Source organism: Miniopterus natalensis, chromosome 3 (genome assembly GCF_054644295.1).
Source record: "Miniopterus natalensis isolate mMinNat1 chromosome 3, mMinNat1.hap1, whole genome shotgun sequence".
Lineage (NCBI taxonomy): Eukaryota > Metazoa > Chordata > Mammalia > Chiroptera > Miniopteridae > Miniopterus > Miniopterus natalensis.
In genome coordinates this window covers 85230384-85251425 of record NC_142083.1, presented here as the reverse complement: position 1 = coordinate 85251425, position 21042 = coordinate 85230384, and the positions used below count along the sequence as shown (strand labels likewise).

At 42.8% G+C, this 21042-nt stretch overlaps 1 protein-coding gene across 1 annotated transcript in view; it reads right to left on the bottom strand.

Annotated features, from left to right (window-relative positions):
* Positions 1-21042, bottom strand: part of CPPED1 (calcineurin like phosphoesterase domain containing 1) — a 93917-nt gene that overhangs the window by 55593 nt on the left and 17282 nt on the right. The window contains exon 2 of the mRNA XM_087815114.1: positions 19573-19791. Within this exon, the coding sequence (XP_087671240.1) occupies positions 19573-19791 (219 nt within the window). The remainder of the gene's footprint in view (positions 1-19572; positions 19792-21042) is intronic.

The window sequence follows — 21042 nt, the reverse complement described above, 5'->3', positions numbered from 1 at the left end:
CTCAGTGAGGTTGAGGACCTTGCCCAGGGTCAACAGCCCCTAAATGACACTTAGTTTTGAAGAGGTCTGCCTCTCTCCAAAAGCTTGTATGAGGACCTATGCTTTGAGCACCTACTATGTGTCAGATGCTGTGGTAGGTTCTGGGATACTAATGGGTAAGTAGCAGAGAGCATGTCTCAAGAGGTTCATAAATTGGGAGAAAATACAAGAAGTAACACCAGTAATAATTATTATAATTACAAAGTGCTTATCAGGTGGCAGATACCACGCAAAATGTTTTCCAGTCCGTATTTCAGTGAATCCTCCACTACCTATTGATACAGCTGTTATTCCCCATGTTTTATAGGCCCTTAAGCTTGGAGAAGTCAAGCAACTAGACCAATGTCACAAGGTTAAGTAGTCACACATTCTGACTCTAAAACCCAGAGTCTTTAACTAGACTTACACCAGGCAAATGTGGCAGATGACAGCCTGAGTTCAGCATCACGTTAATGAAGTAGATGGGCTGCTGAGTTTACAAGTAGAAGGAATCACTAAAAACTGGTACTTTTGGAGAAGTTTTCAAGCAGATAGGAAATGGTGCTGAACTGCAAAGGAAGGTGTGGCGATGATGATGATACAATGAAAACAGCAACAACAGACAGTGATGGAGGGGAGGACGGCTCAGCCACCATTTATTCAACGCTTATTTTGTGCCAGCCCTTTTACTTTCATCACCTTGTCCCATCCCACAACAAGCCTGTGACAGGGACCATTATTAGCCTCACTACATAGAGGAGGGGCTGAAAGCCACACGGCCGTGAGAGGGTGGCGCTGGGACTCGAACCCCTGCAGACAACACAGATGCTATGGCCCACGCTTTTAATGACCACCGCATACTGCCCCTTTGCTCAGGCAGTGGAAGAAGCACAAGGAAAACGGGTAGGGCTGCAAAGTCGTGCTGCAGGGTGGGGACACAGGGAGGGGTATATGACCACGGCCATACAGGGGCGAGGAGCCAAGCACGTGACACGGTGAAGATGCAGCACGTGGACAAGGGAAGGGACAATGTGATGAGGAGCCGCCCTGTAGGCAGAAAGCTCAATAAGGGGGCAGCTGCAGAAGTCCTGGCCTGAGTGTCTAGGGCTAACAAGGCAGAAGGGAGTCAGGGCTCAGGGAGGGTGGGCAGAACTGGGCAGGAAGTGGTTGGGAAGGAAAGATGGCTCAAGAATGAATCCAAACAGTTCATATCCTTATGACCGAAGGAACAATAACATACCACCAAACGAAAAGGAAGCTCCACAAAGAGAGTGAATTTGGTTTTCACAAAATGAAATCGCAGAGTAAGTTGAACAACCAGGCAGATGTATCCAGGGAGAAGCACAGAGCAAAATCGGGTAATTTGGGAAGCAACTAGACGAAGTAGTTGTGGAGGCTTCCATCAGTCAGGTTCTTTGTTTCAAAAGAACTCTGGTAGTTTAAGAAGGAAAAAGCAATTTATTAAAGGGTATCAGGTAGCTGTGAGTTTTAAAGAAAGTTGGAAAATCAGGATTTGACAATGAGATGGCAGAAGCCACACCTCAAATCACATGCAAAAATGCTTCTAGGGAGAAACACTGGCCTAAGCACAGACTACCCCACCCCCAGCCTGCCCACTGACACTGCTGATGGTGATGCTGGATGCTCATGATGCTGGGACCCTGACCACTGCTGCCCTGAAGGGTGGATGTAGCTGCCAACTCCCTCACCAGGACGAATCCTGCCTCCTCTCTGTCAAAAGCTGAAGACTCAAAATCTGCTTCAAGTGAGTCTGTGTGGTTAAGATCAGGTCACATGCCTAAGTCCTAGCTGCAAGGGAAGCTCAAAAGAACATCAGGGTATCTAGCTTCAATCACAGCAGGTAGTTTCTGCCCCCCTCCAAGATACATATGGAAGGGAAAGTGGAGTTCAAAGGTACTGGGAGGTCAAGAAGGATAAATGTCCACTGCAAGTATCCAGTTCCATCTTTTCTAAATATTAGATTGTTAAATTTTACATGTCTCAGAATGAACAAATAGTTTAAGATGGCAATGCTAAGATTTTAGGCAAGGTGGTCACATTCATCCTTAGTGGAGTCTAGAAGCTACTATAATGATAAAGTCTATTTTTCATGCTGTGGGGGACCCAGTGGTCCCAGGGTGGGCTGTCAGCAGGCCTGCTCACTGAGAAAAACAAAACTGTCTTTTATTCAGAAGTGCTTTGAATCTCCTACACCAAGTGCCAAGTGTGGAACTCTGGGGACCATTTTTAATTTACAGAGAAGTGAAATTTTAAAATGTGACATCTTTGAGTACTGCTGCCCAGATCTATTAAACAAAGAGAAGCCATTCCCATGACAATATTATCCAATTAACTTAACCTGATAATGCTGATGGGGCCCAGGGCTGGCAGGATGGCCTAGATTGCACCTAAACAGCACCTGTTTCCACTTACAGAAACGTGGCTTCACCCTTACACTGATACAGAGACAGATCATTTTGTATTTTGTAGGTTCAGATCCAAAAGCACACCTAGGGCAGGCTGTCATCAAATTCCAGTAGGGAACCTTGTGCTCCCCTTCAGCACCCTCTCTCCTTAGTTTCTATGCAGCCTCGGCCCCTCAGAGGGCAGCAGATAAATGGATTCACCCTAGGAAGGCTGTCCTCTCCTACGGTGAGTCAAAGGAGTCCTTGCTCTGAGTTACTGAGCCAGGCTCAGCTATAGCATCACCTCACCAGTGGGGGGGGTTGGGCAAGTTGTCAGACCTGACAGTTTGCTCATCCAGAAAAGGGGATTAAAAACACTATAATTTCATCATAATACAGCTACCTTGGTCGCTCCACAGTACCATGAGTGCTACTTTTTATAGTAATGAATTCTGCCCAATTTCTGGTGGCCACTTACATTTACCTAATGATAAGGAATCCAGGAAGACTGTTTTTCAGAGTGATTACTTAAAAGAAACCAAAGGCGGCTGTGGATACCAGCTATTCAACTAAACTTAGTAAACTTGCTGTTTATTTTCCAAAAGTTTGGGTTTCAATTCAGATAAAATATCTTTAATAAAAACAGTGAAAAATGAAGAGTCAGAGTCATACAAAAAAAAGGCATGCAGCTGTTTGAGACGGCAAACTGGGGTTTGCCTGAAGGCAGGGAGATGAGCCACTTTGCAACCCTTCCCTCTACCAGGTGCCTTGGGACTTAATTTCTATGTTAAAAACACCCTCACTTTTCTTTTTACCTTTTTTTTTTACTATCTTCTTTTTTACAAAGAAGATAGTAAATCTGATTTGGGGGCCCCTGGGGATATTATTTAGTAATGGAGTAAAATGATTAAAAAATACTAGTTGTACCATATGTTAGGACAAAAGCCTAATTTTCACTTTCCTTAAAATTACCACTTGATTGAATCTAACAATTTATCTCACAGAATAACAAAAAATAAAATGGAAAATTATTCAGATATAAAGGAAATGAAGTACTGATACATGCTACAATACGGATGCACCCCAACAACATGATGCTCAGTGAAAGACGCCAGTCACAAAGGACCACGCAGCGTACAGCTCCATTTATATGACACATCCAGAAAAGGTGAATCCATAAAGACAAAAAGCAAATTAGTGGTTGCTTAGGGCTGGGGATATGGAGGAGGTTGGGGGGAATTGGAGAGTGACTGGTAATGGGTATGAGGCTTCTTTTTGGGTTGAAAATGTTCTAAAATTGGTGGCGATTACACAACTCTAATTATACTAAAATCACTGAATTGTACACTTTAAATGGGTGAATTATACAGGGTGGGGCAAAAGTAGGTTTACAGTAGTTTGTATGGAAAATAATAATTAATAAATAATAATACAAGAATAAACTCTGTTTTGTGTACTCACAACTATAAACCTACTTTTGCCTAACCCTGTATGATATGGGAATTATCTCTCAATAAAGCTTTTATTGAAAAACAACTAGTAGAAATAATTGTATTTATTGGATGGTATTAAATATGAGCCAGTGTTCTAAGCATTTTTTTAAAGTTTTATGAGAAGCCTACAAAGTAGGTACCATTACTGCCTGCATTTTACAGATAAGAACACTCAGCTAGGAAGAGATGAGATAACCTGCCCAAGGTGACAGGGTCCAGGATTTGAATGTCAGCTACCTGACTTCACAGCCATGTTCTTAACAGCTACACATGTACACAGAGGTGCTGGCTCAGTCAGGGCCCCGCGGCACTTGTCAGAACAGAACATGGGACACACATAAATGTCCACCAGTCGGGAACCGTGCAAACACATTCCTGTCCACTGAACAGAGTGAGGATATGTATATGTGCTGCTGTGGAGAGACGCCAGAAACAACGGAAACAGATGATGTGTCATTCCTGCTCCCACTTGTGCTTTTACAAAACACTATCTGTACAAGTGCACGAGAGAAGGGCAATTTTGTTATCTCTCATGGAAAACTACTAACTGCTTTTCTCTGAGCAGTAGGTCGGTGGTGACAGAAAGCCTGACTTTTTCCACATACCTTTTGGTACCGTTTGACCTGACTCGTTTTTCCAAACCCTGAGCACAGCAATTCTACTCCAACTTCAAGGAAGCCTTCTCTAACCCCCCAGACCACACCAGGGCTCCACACTGCCCCTCCTCAAGCACCCCTCGCCACACTGGTGTCACTCGGTCCCGGTATCACCAAGGCTACCATTCTATTTCATTAGCATGGCCCTGCCCTCCTCTCTCTCTCACCAGCCTATATGCTGCCTGAAGACAGGCACTGGGCTGCTTTCTTGCCAAGCAGTGCCCGGCACATAAGCAGACCCTCCATAACTACTTGCTGTTCTCCATCAGACAAACGAGCAAATGGATTAAGGTAAAAGTACCTGACTTCAACTGCCAATAGTCCAGGGCACAAGCAGTGATTGGTGGGATACGAGGGCACTAGGGCTGGGGACAGCGGCACAAGCAGCCCTGAGTGGAACTTAAGAAAATGCTTTATTACTTCAATTAGAAACATCTGCTTTCACCTTGGCCAGTGTGGCTCAGCTGGTTGGGAGTCATCCCGAGCACCAAAACAAAAGGTTGCGGGTTCAATTTCCTGCCAGGGCACACGCAGGGGTTTTGGGTTCAATGCCCCGTACAGGGCATGCAGGAGGCAGTCAATCGATGTTTCTCTCTCTCTTTCTCTCTCCCCCTTCCTCTCATTCTAAAAAATCAATTTAAAAAAAATAGCCTCAGGTGAGGATTGAAAAACAAAAACAAAAAACTTCTACTTAAAAAAAATTTTATTTTCATCTAGTTCCAGAGAATTTATGGAGCCATAATCCTTTCCATCTCAAACCCTTTCCATTATCTTTTCCTAATTAATTGAGGTATGTAAATTCATCGATCTGAAACTTTGCAAACATAAACATTTACTCATGTAGTGATCCAGCCCCACATGGCTAGCAGGTCAAGCTTAATCAGGTTCTACCAGTTTTTAAATTACACATGTTATTAGATAAGATTCATTTAATTTTGCACCTACCAGCTACAGCTTACTACATTGGCCGCTCCCAGATATTTATAGCAACTTGCTGTTGAATCTGTACTATGAACGAACTTAGTCAGGATGCAAGTAATAGAATAAACTTTTTGACACAATAGGGGGCCTTGGTATACTTGAATGTGTCTTGGGAAAAAATATTAAGGAAAGTATATTATCCAAGTGAAATTTCTAAAGATCCTACCTTACATATCAATATAAAATTTCTTCATAAGAATATTTATGGATTCTAACAGCAGTATTTCACACAAATAATGTATCAAAATAAGAAAGTAGTGAATTTTTTACATAACCCAAATAATATATATTGAAAAGAACCTACCATGGTTTTCCAATAAACTATTTAGGAACTGGAGGGAAAAATAAAGAATTCCAAACATGTGGTGAGTTTCTAAATTCTGGGAATTGCACAATGGGTGTCCTCAGCAGTCTGGGTATTTAAATGTGCTCCGTTTTCCAACCTCTCATTGCTTTTTTCATTTCACATTCTGATCACTTGACCAATTACTTGATAATTAAACTCCTTTGGGATCATGCTCCTTTTTAGCATTTTGTTAGTTGCAGAAAATAGGCCGATCAAAGAGGTGAAATGTTCCAATTCTAGAAAATGAATGTTCAAAGAAAAACAATGAAAGGAAAGATGTAAATATTCCAGTCAGCTAAGCAGAAGCTGGAAAGACACTAGTTTTGTCCACACCATATCTGTTTGCCAGGGGATCTACAAGCTTTCACAGCATCCACCCCCCATCCCCAGAAAACCCCTAAGGAAGGGTGGAGGGTGGGAGCGGGCTCTAGGGCTGTTGCTCAGAGGGCTGGCCCAGCATCCCTAAGCAGACTGTCACAGGTTCTCTGCCAATGGCGTTGCAGTCCCAGTCTGCTCCGAGGGAAAGCATCCTCAGATGGGAGCTGAAAACAAGAGCGCTGAGATCATAAATGATTTTTGTTCTTGGCTCCTCATCCTTCTTCTGAGTCCAGAGCCTGGTGGAAGCTACAGGCTTCATCCCACTCCACTTCCCAAAGCGTCTCTGCAAATACACTGAACTGTGGCCAGCTTTATGGCTCTCACTGGCCAGATGAAGCCTATTCACAGACCTGGAACCCAGGTTATGAAACCTAAATCTAGAATTCCCCACTGGATACTATATTACCTAGTGCCCCCAGAAGGGAACCCTCATAAAAAGTTTCTTTTATTTCTAAGGTTTTCTATGAAAATCTGTCTCTCTTAGATGTGGACAGGATTTTGTTTCTTTGACAACTCTCCCCTCTCTGGATAAACTTCCATCTTAGCCACAATGGCTGTTTGAGTCTGCTTCCCTCCCTGTGGTCTTGGCTTCCTACATGAGCTTACATTTTATTTAGTGCCGATTGGGCGATTCTTATACTTTTTTCCATTGTGTGTTTCTGTTCATTTTAAGCCTTCTCAAATGCTTCATGGAACAAAAAAAAATAATACAAGGATCTCTCAATTTTCAGTTTTTGATCCAAACACTAGAAACCAAAGAGAAAGAATATGGAAGGTGTTGTTTTTCTTAATCAAAAGGCAATTTAATTAACGAGCTGCTGTTAAGCATCTCCAGTCATTTATCTTCATTGATAACCAAACACCCACGTTTTCCTAACTACAATCAAGAAGCCTTTAGCCTTTAACTAAAGGTAGACTTTCTGACATTGAGTTTATACTTGGTCAGTTATAATCTCCACATACTGACGATGAAGAGACAGCTCCAACTAGTCAAATAAGAGTGTGTCCATATGTGTACATGGAGAAGGGCTCCTAACCTGGGATCATGGGGATCTGTGAACCTGGGTGGGGAAAAAAATCTCATGTTCACTAACCTTTAGCTGATACTTAGCATTTTCTTCTACTCTAAAGTCGGGCATAAAATCATAGAGGTATTAATGTTCCTGTGACTCTGTGACCAACAGAAAGCACAAGGATTTTTCCTATCCTGTTACAGGCTGTTGTAAATATCTCGCAATATCATTTAAGCTCAGCACCACTATGGAATTATCACAGTTATGAGCCCTGCTGTTAGACTGTGTTATATAACAGATCAACAAAGAAGCATCTATATCACTGTATCAAATAATTTTTAAAATAATTTGATAACTCTATTTCAATATAATTGGTTTCCTTTGAAATCCCATGCATTTTATTTTAAGCATTTAAAAACATTATTCTCAGAGGTAGTCCAGAAGTGTCACCAGTCTGCCAAGGGGATCCAAGATGCCCCACTGGGAATAAAGAGTTGACACAGCCAGCAGTGAGCGCAGCCCCTTGGCAGTGACGCCATGTGACAAATGCTGGCAGGGAGGGACGGTGATCGCTGCTGCCAACAATGCTGCTTCTGATAGCCCACCTAATCACAAACAAGTTTTCAAGTAATGCTCCAAGCTCCCTAATTAGCAATATTAGGTAAATTAGCTCAAACCACTTTCAATCAGCCTCAGCAGAAGGGAGGCAGTGTCGCTGATTGCCTGGCTGCTTTAACTGTGCTTATAATGGATGTGAAGGAGCCAGGGAGCCACAGGGCTGGCTGATTGCTCCGGTAACACTGCTCAGCATTTGCCCGCACAACCTGCTGGAGGAGTCAAGGTGGACAGCCTCCTCCCATTCCAGTGCCTGGTGGTGTTGCAACCCAGGCGAGTCACTTTCTGGCACTCATGTAATCTGCGCCCCCTTTTATGTTTCTGTATATTAAACTGTACAGCAAATTGTCTTTAATCTTGGTATTTCTTGGAGCTTAGAATAGGCACTTGAAAATAAAAACTCAAGGCTAATTGTACAGCTGAGGAAATGAACCTGAGTTAACTAAGCTTTTAAAAATAACAAATCCTGCTAGAAACAAAGGTTTCTGTTCAATGGAAACTCTCTGAGCACCTACAGTGTGGAAGGCAGTGCAGGCACTTATCACTTGTATGATAGGGGCTGAGACCCCGGCTGCACAAAAGACGTAACATGGGAGGAAAGTGCTGGTCAGTCCCGAGAGATGTCCTTCAGGGAACTATGTAGCAAACTAGCTAGTGTTCACTCAAGGCAAGTGCTAGACAGAGCAGATCCCAAGCCCAGCCAATCCATTTGACTTCAAGCCTGAAGAAGAACCTGGAGACACTAGAAGAATGTCTGATAGCAGCATGGTTTCAATCAGCTCCCACACGGGGAGATTATCGTGCCCACTTCTGCCTAGAAGAGAGGATTAGCCAATTCTGAGATTCCAATCCATGGAATGCAATTCCATTATTAAAAGCCTGAGATAAACCTCTATGTATCAACACAAAAGGATTTTCCGGGCAGATGGAAAGGGAAAAGTAAGTCACAGAACAATGTGTACAGAATGACGACACACATGAAACAAGTTGCTTATTTACATACTTTTAACCATAGTGGCCCTAAGGGAAGGACTTGGGGGGAGAGGGTACACAGTTTATTCTAGATATAGATTTTAAATCTTTACAAAGAGAATGTATTCACATATTACTTGTATAATTTTTAAAATCTAATAAAATCACAATAAAACATGTATGTATCCAACCGAGTTTAAATCCTACCAAAGATTAGAATGAACAGAATCTCACATTTTCATGTGTCCACATTCCTTATCTCTACGTCAAACACAGATTTTCTCTGTTTTATTTACCGATGTAGCAGAAACATCTAGAACAGTGCCTGGCACAAAGTGAGTGCTCAATAAAGACTTGTTAAAGAAGTGAATTATGCCCGGCTGGGCGTAGCTCAGTGGTTGAGCATCGACCTAGGATCAGGAGATCGGGGTTCGATTTCTGGTCAGGGCACATGCCTGGGTTGCAGGCTAGGCAGCCGATCAGTGACTCTCTCATCATTGATGTTTCTCTCTCTCTCTCTCTCCCCCTCCTTTCCTCTCTCTGAAATCAATAAAGACATGTGTGTGTTTTTTAAAAAAGAAGTGAATTAATCATTCATTTAATCCAGAAACTGTGCTGAGCGCCTACCATGTGCTAGCTCCTTGCTAAGGATTATGGGAAACATGTAATGACTTCTTTGACCTGCATTCACTGAATGCCTTTTACATGCCCACAGTGTTGGGTACTAGATGAACATACACACTGATACAGACGCGCACCCCCACAGACTGCCCTTTAGGATTTAGAGTTAAGCTTGGGGGGAGGTGATCTTGTAGAGGGTTGGAGGAATGAGATAAGGCCTTTTCCTAGTCAGAGCCTTAATCCTGCCTTTGGTTTTCAAAATTATGACTCTGAGGTTTTGCTTATCTTGGTCTGTCTTGTACCAGAATTACGTTCATGCATCTGTGCCTGCCTCACCAGGGGAAGATGAATACCAACCCTTCTGGACTGCGAACAAGCAAAGGACAATGGCTTATTCTCTGCCAGAAGCCCAGGGCACCGAAGCGTTCCATCTTCGCTCCATGGCTTTATTCCCCAATTCTATCCACTCACCACAGAATTAGAAACCTCCAAGTGGGGAAGGGATCCTGATGTTCCTTTGGCCATGGCTACTCTTCTCTGGACCTTGGCCCAGCCATTCACATCTAATTTAAGTTGAGGGGCTGCCAAACTAGATGAACTAGAACTTTCCAGGTCTCATTTGAGTCTTCTCTGAAAACCACACTTGCATTTATCAGTAATTCCACTTGACAATCCCATAGCGTCTCCCATTCCTAACCACCACTCAGTTGATTCCTTTTACTCTCCAGCCCTTGCAACCATATTTGCAAAAGCCCAGTCCTCCTCTACCTGGGAGTTAAGACTTTCCACCTAAGTGGATTATTCTGCTTTTATCTATAGCAATCACCTCCGTGCCAATGTTTCAGGATCATTTCTGCACTGAATTCCATTTTCACATTCAGTCCCTTTGGTCCCATCAGAAATGGTCCCCAAGATCCAAATAGAAGACGCCCTAGATCATTTTTCTTCAAAACTAAAATGGATTACTGGGCCAAGGATGGAGAGAGGTAACTTGGGGAGCAACACTAAATGAGATTGAGGGTAAAGCGCTCCGCTTCCAGTGATGAGAGGCTTCTTCATCGATAAACCCAAGTTACCAATACTGAAGATTCATGTTCTTACACAGAACCCTCTCTGGGCCAGATAGCATTTGAAATCTGGACTTTTTCAAACTTTAAAAGACCAATACTGGGCATAAGGCAAATATTAAATAACCTGGGTCTTGAGTATTATTTCGCTAGCAAAATAAGTGAACGTATGAATATTCTAAGTAGGATAAATAGACTATAAATAGCCTCATGTGAGTTCTGGTCAGTTTTGCTGCTAACTGAATTAGTTTCAAAGTGAAGAAAAACCTCTTAGTTTTCAGAGCTTTCTGAATTTTGGAATGGGAGGTAAGGGATTATGCATGAATATATAACCCAAATCAAAGAACCAGGTCTAGGTCTCCCAACCATTTCTCATAAAGATCCTTTTATTTATTTATTCATTTATTTATTTATTTATTTTAATTTATCTTTATTGTTGTGAGTATTACAGATATCCCCTTCACCCCCCACCCCGTTGATCCCCTCCACCCTACTCCCACCCCTTCCCCAGGCTTTTAAAACATATGTGTGTGGCTGTCTTCCTGGATATTTTGGTCAAGTTCTGTTTTGGAAGCCTTGAATGGCAGAGGTAATAGAAGAAATAAGCTCAGGAAACAAGTTACAGAAACAAAAGAAGGGCCCCTGGAGCTTAGGAGAAAGAGAGAGTCAAGGAAATGGCACCTGGGGGAGCTAGGTGGGGAATGGCGCTGGAGTGCTCCATAGAAAGAGCCTGGCTGGATCCGCCGTCTTGAGGGTATTCATCTGGAGCTCTCAGGGGAAGATCCCAATAGAACATTCATCAGTTTTCCAGGTGTGTCATTTCAGGGTTGTGGTCTACAGTGATTGGTCGGCACCAGGACAGGGGGTCATTAGTCATTGCTGCTGGTCCTGAGGCAGCCAGTGTCACTTGTCTGGTTTTGCTGCTTTTCTGGGCCTGGAGCTGAAACACAACTGAGGCCTAGATGTATTTGATGCAGGTCAGAACCTCCTTGTCCTGGGGCTTAATGCTTAAGGGCTATTCTCTGACCCCCTTGTTTGTCCTCTAAGGGGCTCTAACCCACATGACCAGCAACATGCCAGGGGAGGAAAGGTCAGGAGAGGGTCTAAACCCCAGGATCAGCAATATGAAAGGTCAGGGGGTCTAAACCACATGACCAGCAATATGCTAGGGGAGGAAAGGTTACCCTGGGGGTGAGGCACTGGTTTTCCCAATTTTGCCTACTGCTAGGCCCCTGGGGCTTTCAGCCCTGGTGATCTTCTGTACCTGGCCCACTGTTCTTGCTCTGCTCATGTCTGTCCAACTGCCTACCACACATTAAAAAGCAAAAAAACGCAGGGCCCTGTGCATGTTAGTTTAGTAAGTGCTTCTCAACCTTGACTGTCCATAAGGTTTACCTGGGATCTTGTACTACTGACTGTCCCACTGGGTTGGGGGGGAGGCAGAGATTCTACATTTCACTCCCGGCTGCTCTCTGGGTACCACTCTTCTTGTAGAAAGGTTGCTGTGGAAATGCATGAAGTTTGGAAATACGTGGACCTGAGTTAAATCTTAACTCCATCACTGACAAGATGAGTGACCCTGGGATAAGTACTTAACTGCTCTGATACAATTTCCACCATCAGGAAAAATGGAAACAACAATGATACCTCCTTTTGCTGACTATAATGAGTAAGTGAGCCAGCAACAGTTTCTGGCAGATTAACAGACCCTGAATTCCATCTCGTGCCATCAGTGGCCAGCTACATAATGGCCCCCCAAAGATGTCCACATCTCAATCCCCAGAATTTGTGACTACGTTACCTTGCATGACAAAAGGGGAATATGCACAGGAGATAAATTAAACATCTTGAGATGGAGAGATTATCCTGGGTTATCTGAATGGGCCAATGTAATCACAAGGGTTTTTATAAAAGTAGAGCAGGAGGGTAGGAGTAACAGGGAGAGTATGAAAGAATCAGAGGTCAGAGAGAAGATGCTGTTTCTGGCTTTGGAGATGGAGGAAGGGGCCTAGCTCCAAGAAGTGTGGGCAGTCTCCAGAAGTAGAAACCTTTAGAAGGAAGGCTTCTCTGAAGGTCCATGTTAGACTCCTGACCTCCGGAATGTTAAGAGGATAAATGTGGGTTGTGTTAACCCACTAAGTTTGTATTAATTTGTTACAGCAGCCCTCGGAAATGAACATACCATTAGCAGGGATAATGCTAATGCAGGCTTGCCTTACATTACATACGAGAGGATTTCCCGAGGCTGAATCATCATCAACTGAAAGGAAATCAGGTAAGAGTTGCCCAGGGAAGGTCAATACATGAAGAATTCTTCAAGGAGAATTTATATCAAGGGAAGAATTCCTCCCGCATTTTCTGCTGTGATTGGTTATGGCAATTTTTAATAAGCAGGGCTGGACATGTGTGTTAATAACAAACTATGCTAAAGGCAGAAAGGAATCTCGTGCACTCTTAATTGTATCATCACGTTCCCAGTTGTCAACTTCTCACGTAATTGCTGAAATCTGACAAGGCTCCTGGGGACAGTACCAGTGGGTCAATGCCTCAATGTCAGGAGGACCCAAGAAAGTAACACTGGGCTTAAGAGTGAAGGACTGAAAATCAATGGTCGCCACATTTGTACAAATCTTCATTTGCTATTTATAATGTGGCTTCTCCCACACAAAAGCTTTATGAAAATAAAAAAAATACCAAGATAACAAAAAAGATGCCTGCAGAATGAAATATGTTTCAAAACTAAATGGGTTTTGTCCTGCATCCTTCAGCTCCAACAGCTCCTCTTACCATCTCTCATTTTGTATTTCCCTTACCAGGCTCTGAGCTTCATGGAAGGATTCGGGTATCTTATTTCCAACTATCACATCCACAGCATCTAGCACTGCTACTGGCACTTAGTTTACACACAATAAATATTTGTTCATGAACAATTATTATGATAGATATTTACAATGGAAAAGCATATTATGACTTTCATTAGGAAAAGAATTACCCATAAAGTTCTTTTTCTCCAGCTTGAACTTAAAACTACTTGGCCTAAGATATTACTTACAGTAGAATTAAAAGTAGGCTTTCTGATTTTATTTGCCTATTAATATATGCATTTGATAATTAACAATGTGCTAAGTAGTCAAAGCAAATAATTACTTTTCTAGCGTCTGCCCCTGAATAAAAACTAAATGAGGAGGAAGCCACTAATTGCATATTAAAAATGATAACTAGGGATTCCAAGATGGTAGCAGAGTAACTGGAAGCTACAGTGACACTCTCCCAGGACCAAACTGGGATTACAACTAAAATATAGAAAAACCATCCTGAACAATCAACTGAAGACTAGCTGAAGAAAACCCTTATAACCAAGGATGTACATAAAGTGGAGACTGCATAGAAACTGGTAGAAGTGCGGAGGCGTGAGAGGGCTGGTTGGGCTCCCACAGGCAGCAGCTGAAGGTCCGGGGGGATACCTCAGCTATGGGGGGTTCCCACTGAGAACTTGGGTCTAAACCCCAAGCTGGACTCCCTAGCCCAGAGCACAAATCTGAGAAAGGTGCCCACATAACAACTGGCAGTGAAATGCAGCAGAGTTTCTGTCTGCTAGGGAGAGACAGCTGGGAATGCAGGTAGCCTCGTAAAGGGCTGATGCACAAAATTTCATGTGTAGCCACTCACCTTGGGCTCTGGCAGAGGGAGGGCAGAGTGGACTACAACTATGTGAGGAAAATCTAAGGGTGTTGGCTCTGGGGATAGAGCTCAGAGGGTGGTCATTTGGATTCCTGTGCTGAGTCATTCCCCCATACTGCAAGGGACATATTTCTCAGGTAGACCTTTACCACCCAGGCAGCTTTTGCCTGGGGGGAAGCAATTGCCTCACAGGTTGGAAAACCTCTTGCCCCACCCTGTGGAATTTGTGCCTTGCTGTGATCTACAGCCTGAGGCTCATTAAGAGACTGAGAATAACAAGCAGCCTGCAGGCAGAGGTGGAACTCTAGGTGCTTTGAGCCTTTGCCTGATCTGCTTGTAGACCCAGGGCTTGGAAAAGGAGACCTTGGTGCGCATCTTGGTCCTTTCCAAATGCACCCAGCCCCAGTAGAGGTAGCCACAAGCTGTGGATCACTGATAGCTCCAAATAGGGTACCCACGGCCAGTCACAAACAGAGTCTGACATTGGCCCGCACCAGAGACCCTCCAAAAAGATTGGAAATCCTAGCAGATCTACCTAATACATAGAAACAAACCCAAACAGGCAGCCAAAATGGGGAGACAAAAAAAGTCCCAAATGAAAGAACAAGAGAATTCTCCAGAAAAAGAGCTAAATGAAATGGAGATAAGCAATCTATCAGAAATACAGTTCAGAATACTGATTGTCAGGATGCTCAACAGCATAAGAAAAGGCATGGAAACTATGAAAAATGACCAGTCAGAAATGAAAAATGACATAGCAATAACAAAGAACACATTGGAAGAGATAAACAGCAGATTAGTGGAAGGTGAGGATCAGATCAGTGAATTATAAAACAAAGTAGAAAAAAGCACTCAATTAGAGATCCAAAAAGAAAAAAACAATTAAAAAACAGGACAGTCTAAGGGAGCTTTGGGACAACATGAAACACAAAAATATTCACATCATAGGAATGCCAGAAGGCAAAGAAAGTGACCAAGTGATAGAGAACCTGTTTGAAGAAATAATGGCAGAAACCTTCCCTAACCTGGTCAAGGAAAAAGTTACACAAGTTCAGGAGGCACAGAGAGTCCCAAGCAAGAAGAACCCAAAGAGGCCCATGCCCAGACACATCACAATTAAAATGCCAAAAATTCAAGACAAAAAGAGACTCTTAAAGGCAGCAAGAGAAAAGCAATTTGTTACCTACAAGGAACTCTCATAAGGCTGTCAGCTGATTTCTTATCAGAAACTCTACAGGCCAGAAGGGAATGGCATGAAGTAAGTATTCAAGGTAATGAAAAGCAAGGATCTGAAACCAAGATTACTCTATCCAGGAAGACTAGCATTCAAAACAGATGGTGAAATAAAGAGCTTCCCAGACAAAAAAGGGCTAAAGGAATTTATCACCACCAAACCAGCATTGCAAGAAATGTTAAAGGGACTGTTGTAATGAGAAGTAGAATGCTTGGTGGGACTCCTCTGTGGGGCTGTCTGGACCAGGGCTTTTGTTTGCTGGGAGTTTTTTTTATTGCTACTTCGATTTCATCAGTTGTTATTAGCCTGTTCAGGTTTTCTAATTCTTCCTGATTCAGTTTTATATGATCTCACTCATATGTGGAATCTAATGAACAAAATAAACTGATGAAAAAAACAGAACCAGAGACACAGAAGCATGGAATAGACTGACAAATCTCAGAGGGAAGGTGGGGGTGGGGAGAGATTAATCAAAGAACTTATATGCACATAAGCATAACCATGAACACAGACAGTAGTATGGAGAAGGCCTGGGGGGGCACGGATGTGGGGTGGGGGGGATCAAAGGGGGAAAAAGGGGATTTCTATAATACTTTCAACAATAAAGATAAATTGGGGAAAAAAAGATTACTAGTTTTAAAACATTCTGTTTAATCTCAAACCACAGCATTCAAAACAGTCACAGTCCTTTCATTGGCTCAGTTACAACCCCACAAAACAGTCCAAATCTTCAGAGCAGATGTAAGTTCTGCTTGGGTCGCACTGAATATAAAATACATATTCAAAAGTTTGCCAGTTCACATTTATGAGGTCTTCTGACCAACTGATAAGGCTGGTCATAAAACTTTACCTTTTAATTTACTTATGTTCAGTATATGTTAATTAAGAAGCAATGTAATCTCATGGAAAGTTATTTTATCTTATTTTGAAATATTGAAGCAGGATATTAAGAAGCTAGGAAAATTCCTTGGCAAGTAGAATGGGGAAACTGAGACAGATACTTAAACAGCTAAGCAATTTACAGCCAGATAATAAATAGCAAGGTCTTATCTTCCCTAACCAAGGATACTTACGAGCAAATGGTTTACACATTCCAGATCATGCAGGAGCAGACCCCTGGGTCCTGGTCTCTCTTTGGTGACATTCTTTGAAACTGATCACAGAATGACCCTGACCCTATTTGCCCATTTTGATGAATCAGCATATTAAAGAACACACCTGGAAAGCTGATGAATATTCTGTTGAGATCCTCCTCCAGACCTCCCCTAAAAATCCCGCTTTTAGAAAACAGATAAAAACCCTTACGACAAAGGACCCAGTATGCACTTTCTGGCGCACAGCTGTGCCTTCCCCCACTTCTTTCCTCAGGTGTATATTTGCTCTCTTTCTCCTAAGCTCTAAGGGTTCCCACAAGACTTGCAAACAGGTGAGCAGCAGGCAGAGGCAGCTAGTCCTGGGCTAACCCACTGAACCTGTCTCCAAGGGCCCGCCTTTTGCCTCTGTAACTTGTTTCCCAAGTTCACACAGCCCAGCTGGCTCACTTCTTCTGCCTTTGTGACTTTCTTTCTAAAGGGCCAAGGCAGCCTTGCCTAGGTTCAACTCTTCCAAAGGGCCAAGGCAGCTCCATCTAGGCTCAAAACACTGTATCTTTTAATTTACTTGTGTTCAATATATTTTGGTCATAAAAACTATATCTTTTAATTGACTTATGTTACTTAATCCTGTTGCTATGATCTTGCTTCTTGTATCTTAAGCCCTTCCTTTGTTTCACTTTCCCCAACTTTAATAAACATACTCTCAAAATCACCTGGGCTAGTATTGTGAAATCTTTCCTGCATGAAGTCAAGAAACCATATATTTCAGACCATGCTGGGGCAGACCTGCCTAGGTCCCCCTCCCTTTCCGGTGACAATATGACTGAATACATTAATTCTGAACAAGTCAGTAAAGATCATCAAAAACATGTTACATAATTCTGGTGAGTCCCATAATACTCTATTTTCAAAGAAAAGAAACCACCAGACAGAAAAATGTCAAATTCAGAATCTGATTTTCAAGTGTCCAATAAAAACAGAAATTGGTTCACTGTGTGGTCCAGAATGAGAGCTCTAGCTGAAGCTACAGTGCTTATTGGGCCAAATGATTCCAAAAACCCAAACTAATTGCAAATCAGACCATTTGGAAGTAGTGTTAATCTGTCTGGTCAACTAATATCTTATCTTGGTTTACTTCAAGTCCTGCTATGACTTCTAACTCCTTTAGAAACTGAGCACTCTGTGGTCATGTTAGCACTGTACAATATCAGCACCCAGGAACTCTTGGCCAAGAGTCACTAAGGGTGGCCAAGTTCACAGGCAACTAAAATTTTACCTCTCTATAAAACAAAACTCAGCACCTTCCTGTGTTTCTGTACCAAGCTGCCAAGATGTTCAGCACCTGAATGGAAGTATAGAGTCATGTGCCACTGCACTATACAGCCTGAATGTTGAGGTTTTAAATTCTTGATGCCATCAATGGGCTCTTGGCTCAGAAACCCAGGCCTTAAGAAGGTAAGGAGGGTGTCCAAGTTTACCCAGTGCATCAGGAACAGATGTCATCCTAGCCACCTGAGCCCAAGTTCAGGTCTTTCTCCACTAGTTTATTTTCCTTCTTTTATGTCCTGCCACCTTTACAGAGGCCCAATAGCAGGACAGGCTGCTTCTCCAGAGATTATATCACTGGGTTCTACCTGGTAGGAGTCGATGATAAGGAATGAGCACATTCAAGAGTTTGTGTAAAGTACTAGTAAACAGATGAGGGAAGGTCTGAGGGTTCTCCCTGCTAATTACACTGCCTGGACTTTGGGGAGAGCAATTCTTGGTAGCCCTTTTTCCATTCTTACACCTTCCTTCTGGAATTGTTCTGGATAGGTAGGCTGTCAGACAAGTGAGCCTTGATGGGGAGGAATTAATGCACTTCTGCTTACTGCAAAGAGCCTCAGCTTCTAAAGGCAGTGGACATCATCGCAGGACTCAAGAGTATTGGTTTACAACATCAGATAAAAACAAACATCTATGGCCACTGCAGTGTTTTCTGCAATGGTCCTCGGGTCACTGCTATTCCACTAGGCAGAGACCAGGACCAGATAAGAGTGGCCATGGGTGCCTGCTCTGCCTCCCTGAGGGGCAGAGCAGTTTCTACTTGTTTATATTTGGGCTATTAGAGAAGGATATTAGAGTAGGGGAGAAAAAAAAAAAAGAAGTGAGTTCTAGAAGGCATTATTTTCACATTCCCAGCATCAAACTCTTCTTTGAGGGAAACATCCTGTTCTTCAGACCACATGGCTGCAGTGGAGCTGATCCCATACCCTGGCTTCAGGGAGCCATATGAGCTTGATGGATGTAGGTGTGGGACTTTGATTGTACCACCAAGAATAAGGTACTTTCTGCTGTGCTTTCTGTAAGAAGGATGTAGACCTAGAGCCCCCAGGAACCACCACCTAGAGAATAAAGAGCCTACATGAGAATGAAGTCAACCCACAGGAAATCAGGGCTGAGCACTGGAGGGTCCAAGTCCCGAAACAACTTCTGAGTCCCTGGATCCAGCCGTACCTAAAACCCAACTCTATCTCTGATATTTACAGTCCCATAAGGTAACACATACCTTTAAAAAAAAAAAATTAATCCAGTTTAAGATAGATTCCTGTCACCTAAAACTAAAAAAAAAGCTAACAAATATAAGAGAAATAAAAGTGTTAGAAGATGGGGAGTGAGAAGAAACAATTACATTTATGGATATAGTTATCTGGAAGCAGTTCAAGTTTGTCCCCTGGAAATAAAGCAAGGTGACACGTGGGAACCTGTTCCATTTTTCATATTAAGCTCAGGACATCAGGACTGTAGCTCTGCCTAATTACTGTGATTAATCTCGCCAAATTCTAAATATAAAATGAGAGTGCATTTTTTGATGTTCGATGATACTGCAACGGTCATGAAGAGAAGAAATGAGCCATTACCGAATAAAGACATCTTTTAAAGAAATCATTTTTTTCTGCCCAAATGCAGCCATTAGTGGGTAAAGGAGAATAGATCACAGCAACAACCCGGATCTTACCTGGCATGGCATGGATGAGGTCCCCACACAGAACAAAGAATCTGGGCTTGGGGTTCAGCTTGTTGATGGCCTGAACAGCTTGCTCAGTTAGACGAATCTCCTGCCCCCACTCGTCTCCACCATTGTCACAGTCCCCAGTGGACCAGGCCTTCATCAATCCAAACTGTGGGTCTGCACCCTGGATGAAGTAGAATGGGCCTTTCCATTCCTTTTCCTTTTCTTAAAAAAAAGGAGAGGGGAGAAATATTATGAAGTCTGTCAGGGAAAGCATCCAGGTTACTGTGCTAGTGGATACAATATTTTTCTTAAATTAAGTAGGTCATTTTAATAAGCTGCTGTTCAAACATACCATTTTCCTGTCATAGTCTAGAGCATGTTGATTTATACTAATTACGCCTGGGACCTGGTGTTTCCCAAAGGCCAGGACAAACCACGTGGGCCTCAACAGCCATGCAACAAGCTGTTTGTTTAAAAGCTAGCTGGCCAAAATGGAGCTCAGAGGCACAACAGCACACTATAGAGAGGATATTAATGTTCAATAATAGGTTTTTAATTAGAATTAAAAATACCCCAAATAGAAAGCTGCCAGAAGTATTATATTTAAATTACTAGGTGAAGTGCTCTCAAATCTTTTATGCCACGCTTAATGGCACAATTTGCACTGTTTCGGGGGATGTGACAGAATTTTAATTATAAAACTTGGAGCTCAGCAGCTCTGGCTATCTGGTGGGAAATGCCGTGCCAGAAATGAAATCTTGAAATGAGTTAATCAATGTGGGGAAAAAAAATCGATGCTAACATTTCAAAGGCAGCATGATGTGGGCATAAGCGAGGTGTGATGCTGGGGGGGATGGGAAGAGGGGATTCTTGGAAAGAGAGCTCAGTCACATGCACCAAATTTATCAGGCTTGTCCTTCCTATTGGTTCTACTGGCCCAAAGCTTCGCCAGTCACAGAACCACAACCTGTGCCTGCTTCTGCAGAGCTGAATTGGCCATTCATGAGCAGGGAAGAAATCCTGGGGATTTCAAACTTTTTTTTTTTTTTTCCCACAGAGTCCTCTCTTCAACCAAACCTCACATGGTAGACCAATGCTGAAAACACAGAGCTGCCCCTACCCAACTGGGATCTGGTGATGGCACAGTCAGAAGACCCCTGATCTACAGCCCGAGTGTTTAGCCTCCAAGAAAACTGAAGCCCAGAGAAGTGACCTGACTTGCCTAATGGCCCAGCAGCAATCAGTGACAGGGACAAAACTACTCCACAATCTTGAAACAGTTTTTTTTAAAAAAAAATAATGTATTTTACATGTTAACTGAGTAAGTGGCATTTCCTTTGGCAGTCATGAAAATATAATTTCCAAAAGCTCCTTGGAATAACCTCAGGTCTCCGGGTTCAATTCATTCGTTTACTCAGTAAGTACTTACTGAGAGCCTAGTTTCCCAGGCCCCATTCAGGGTGCTGACCATAC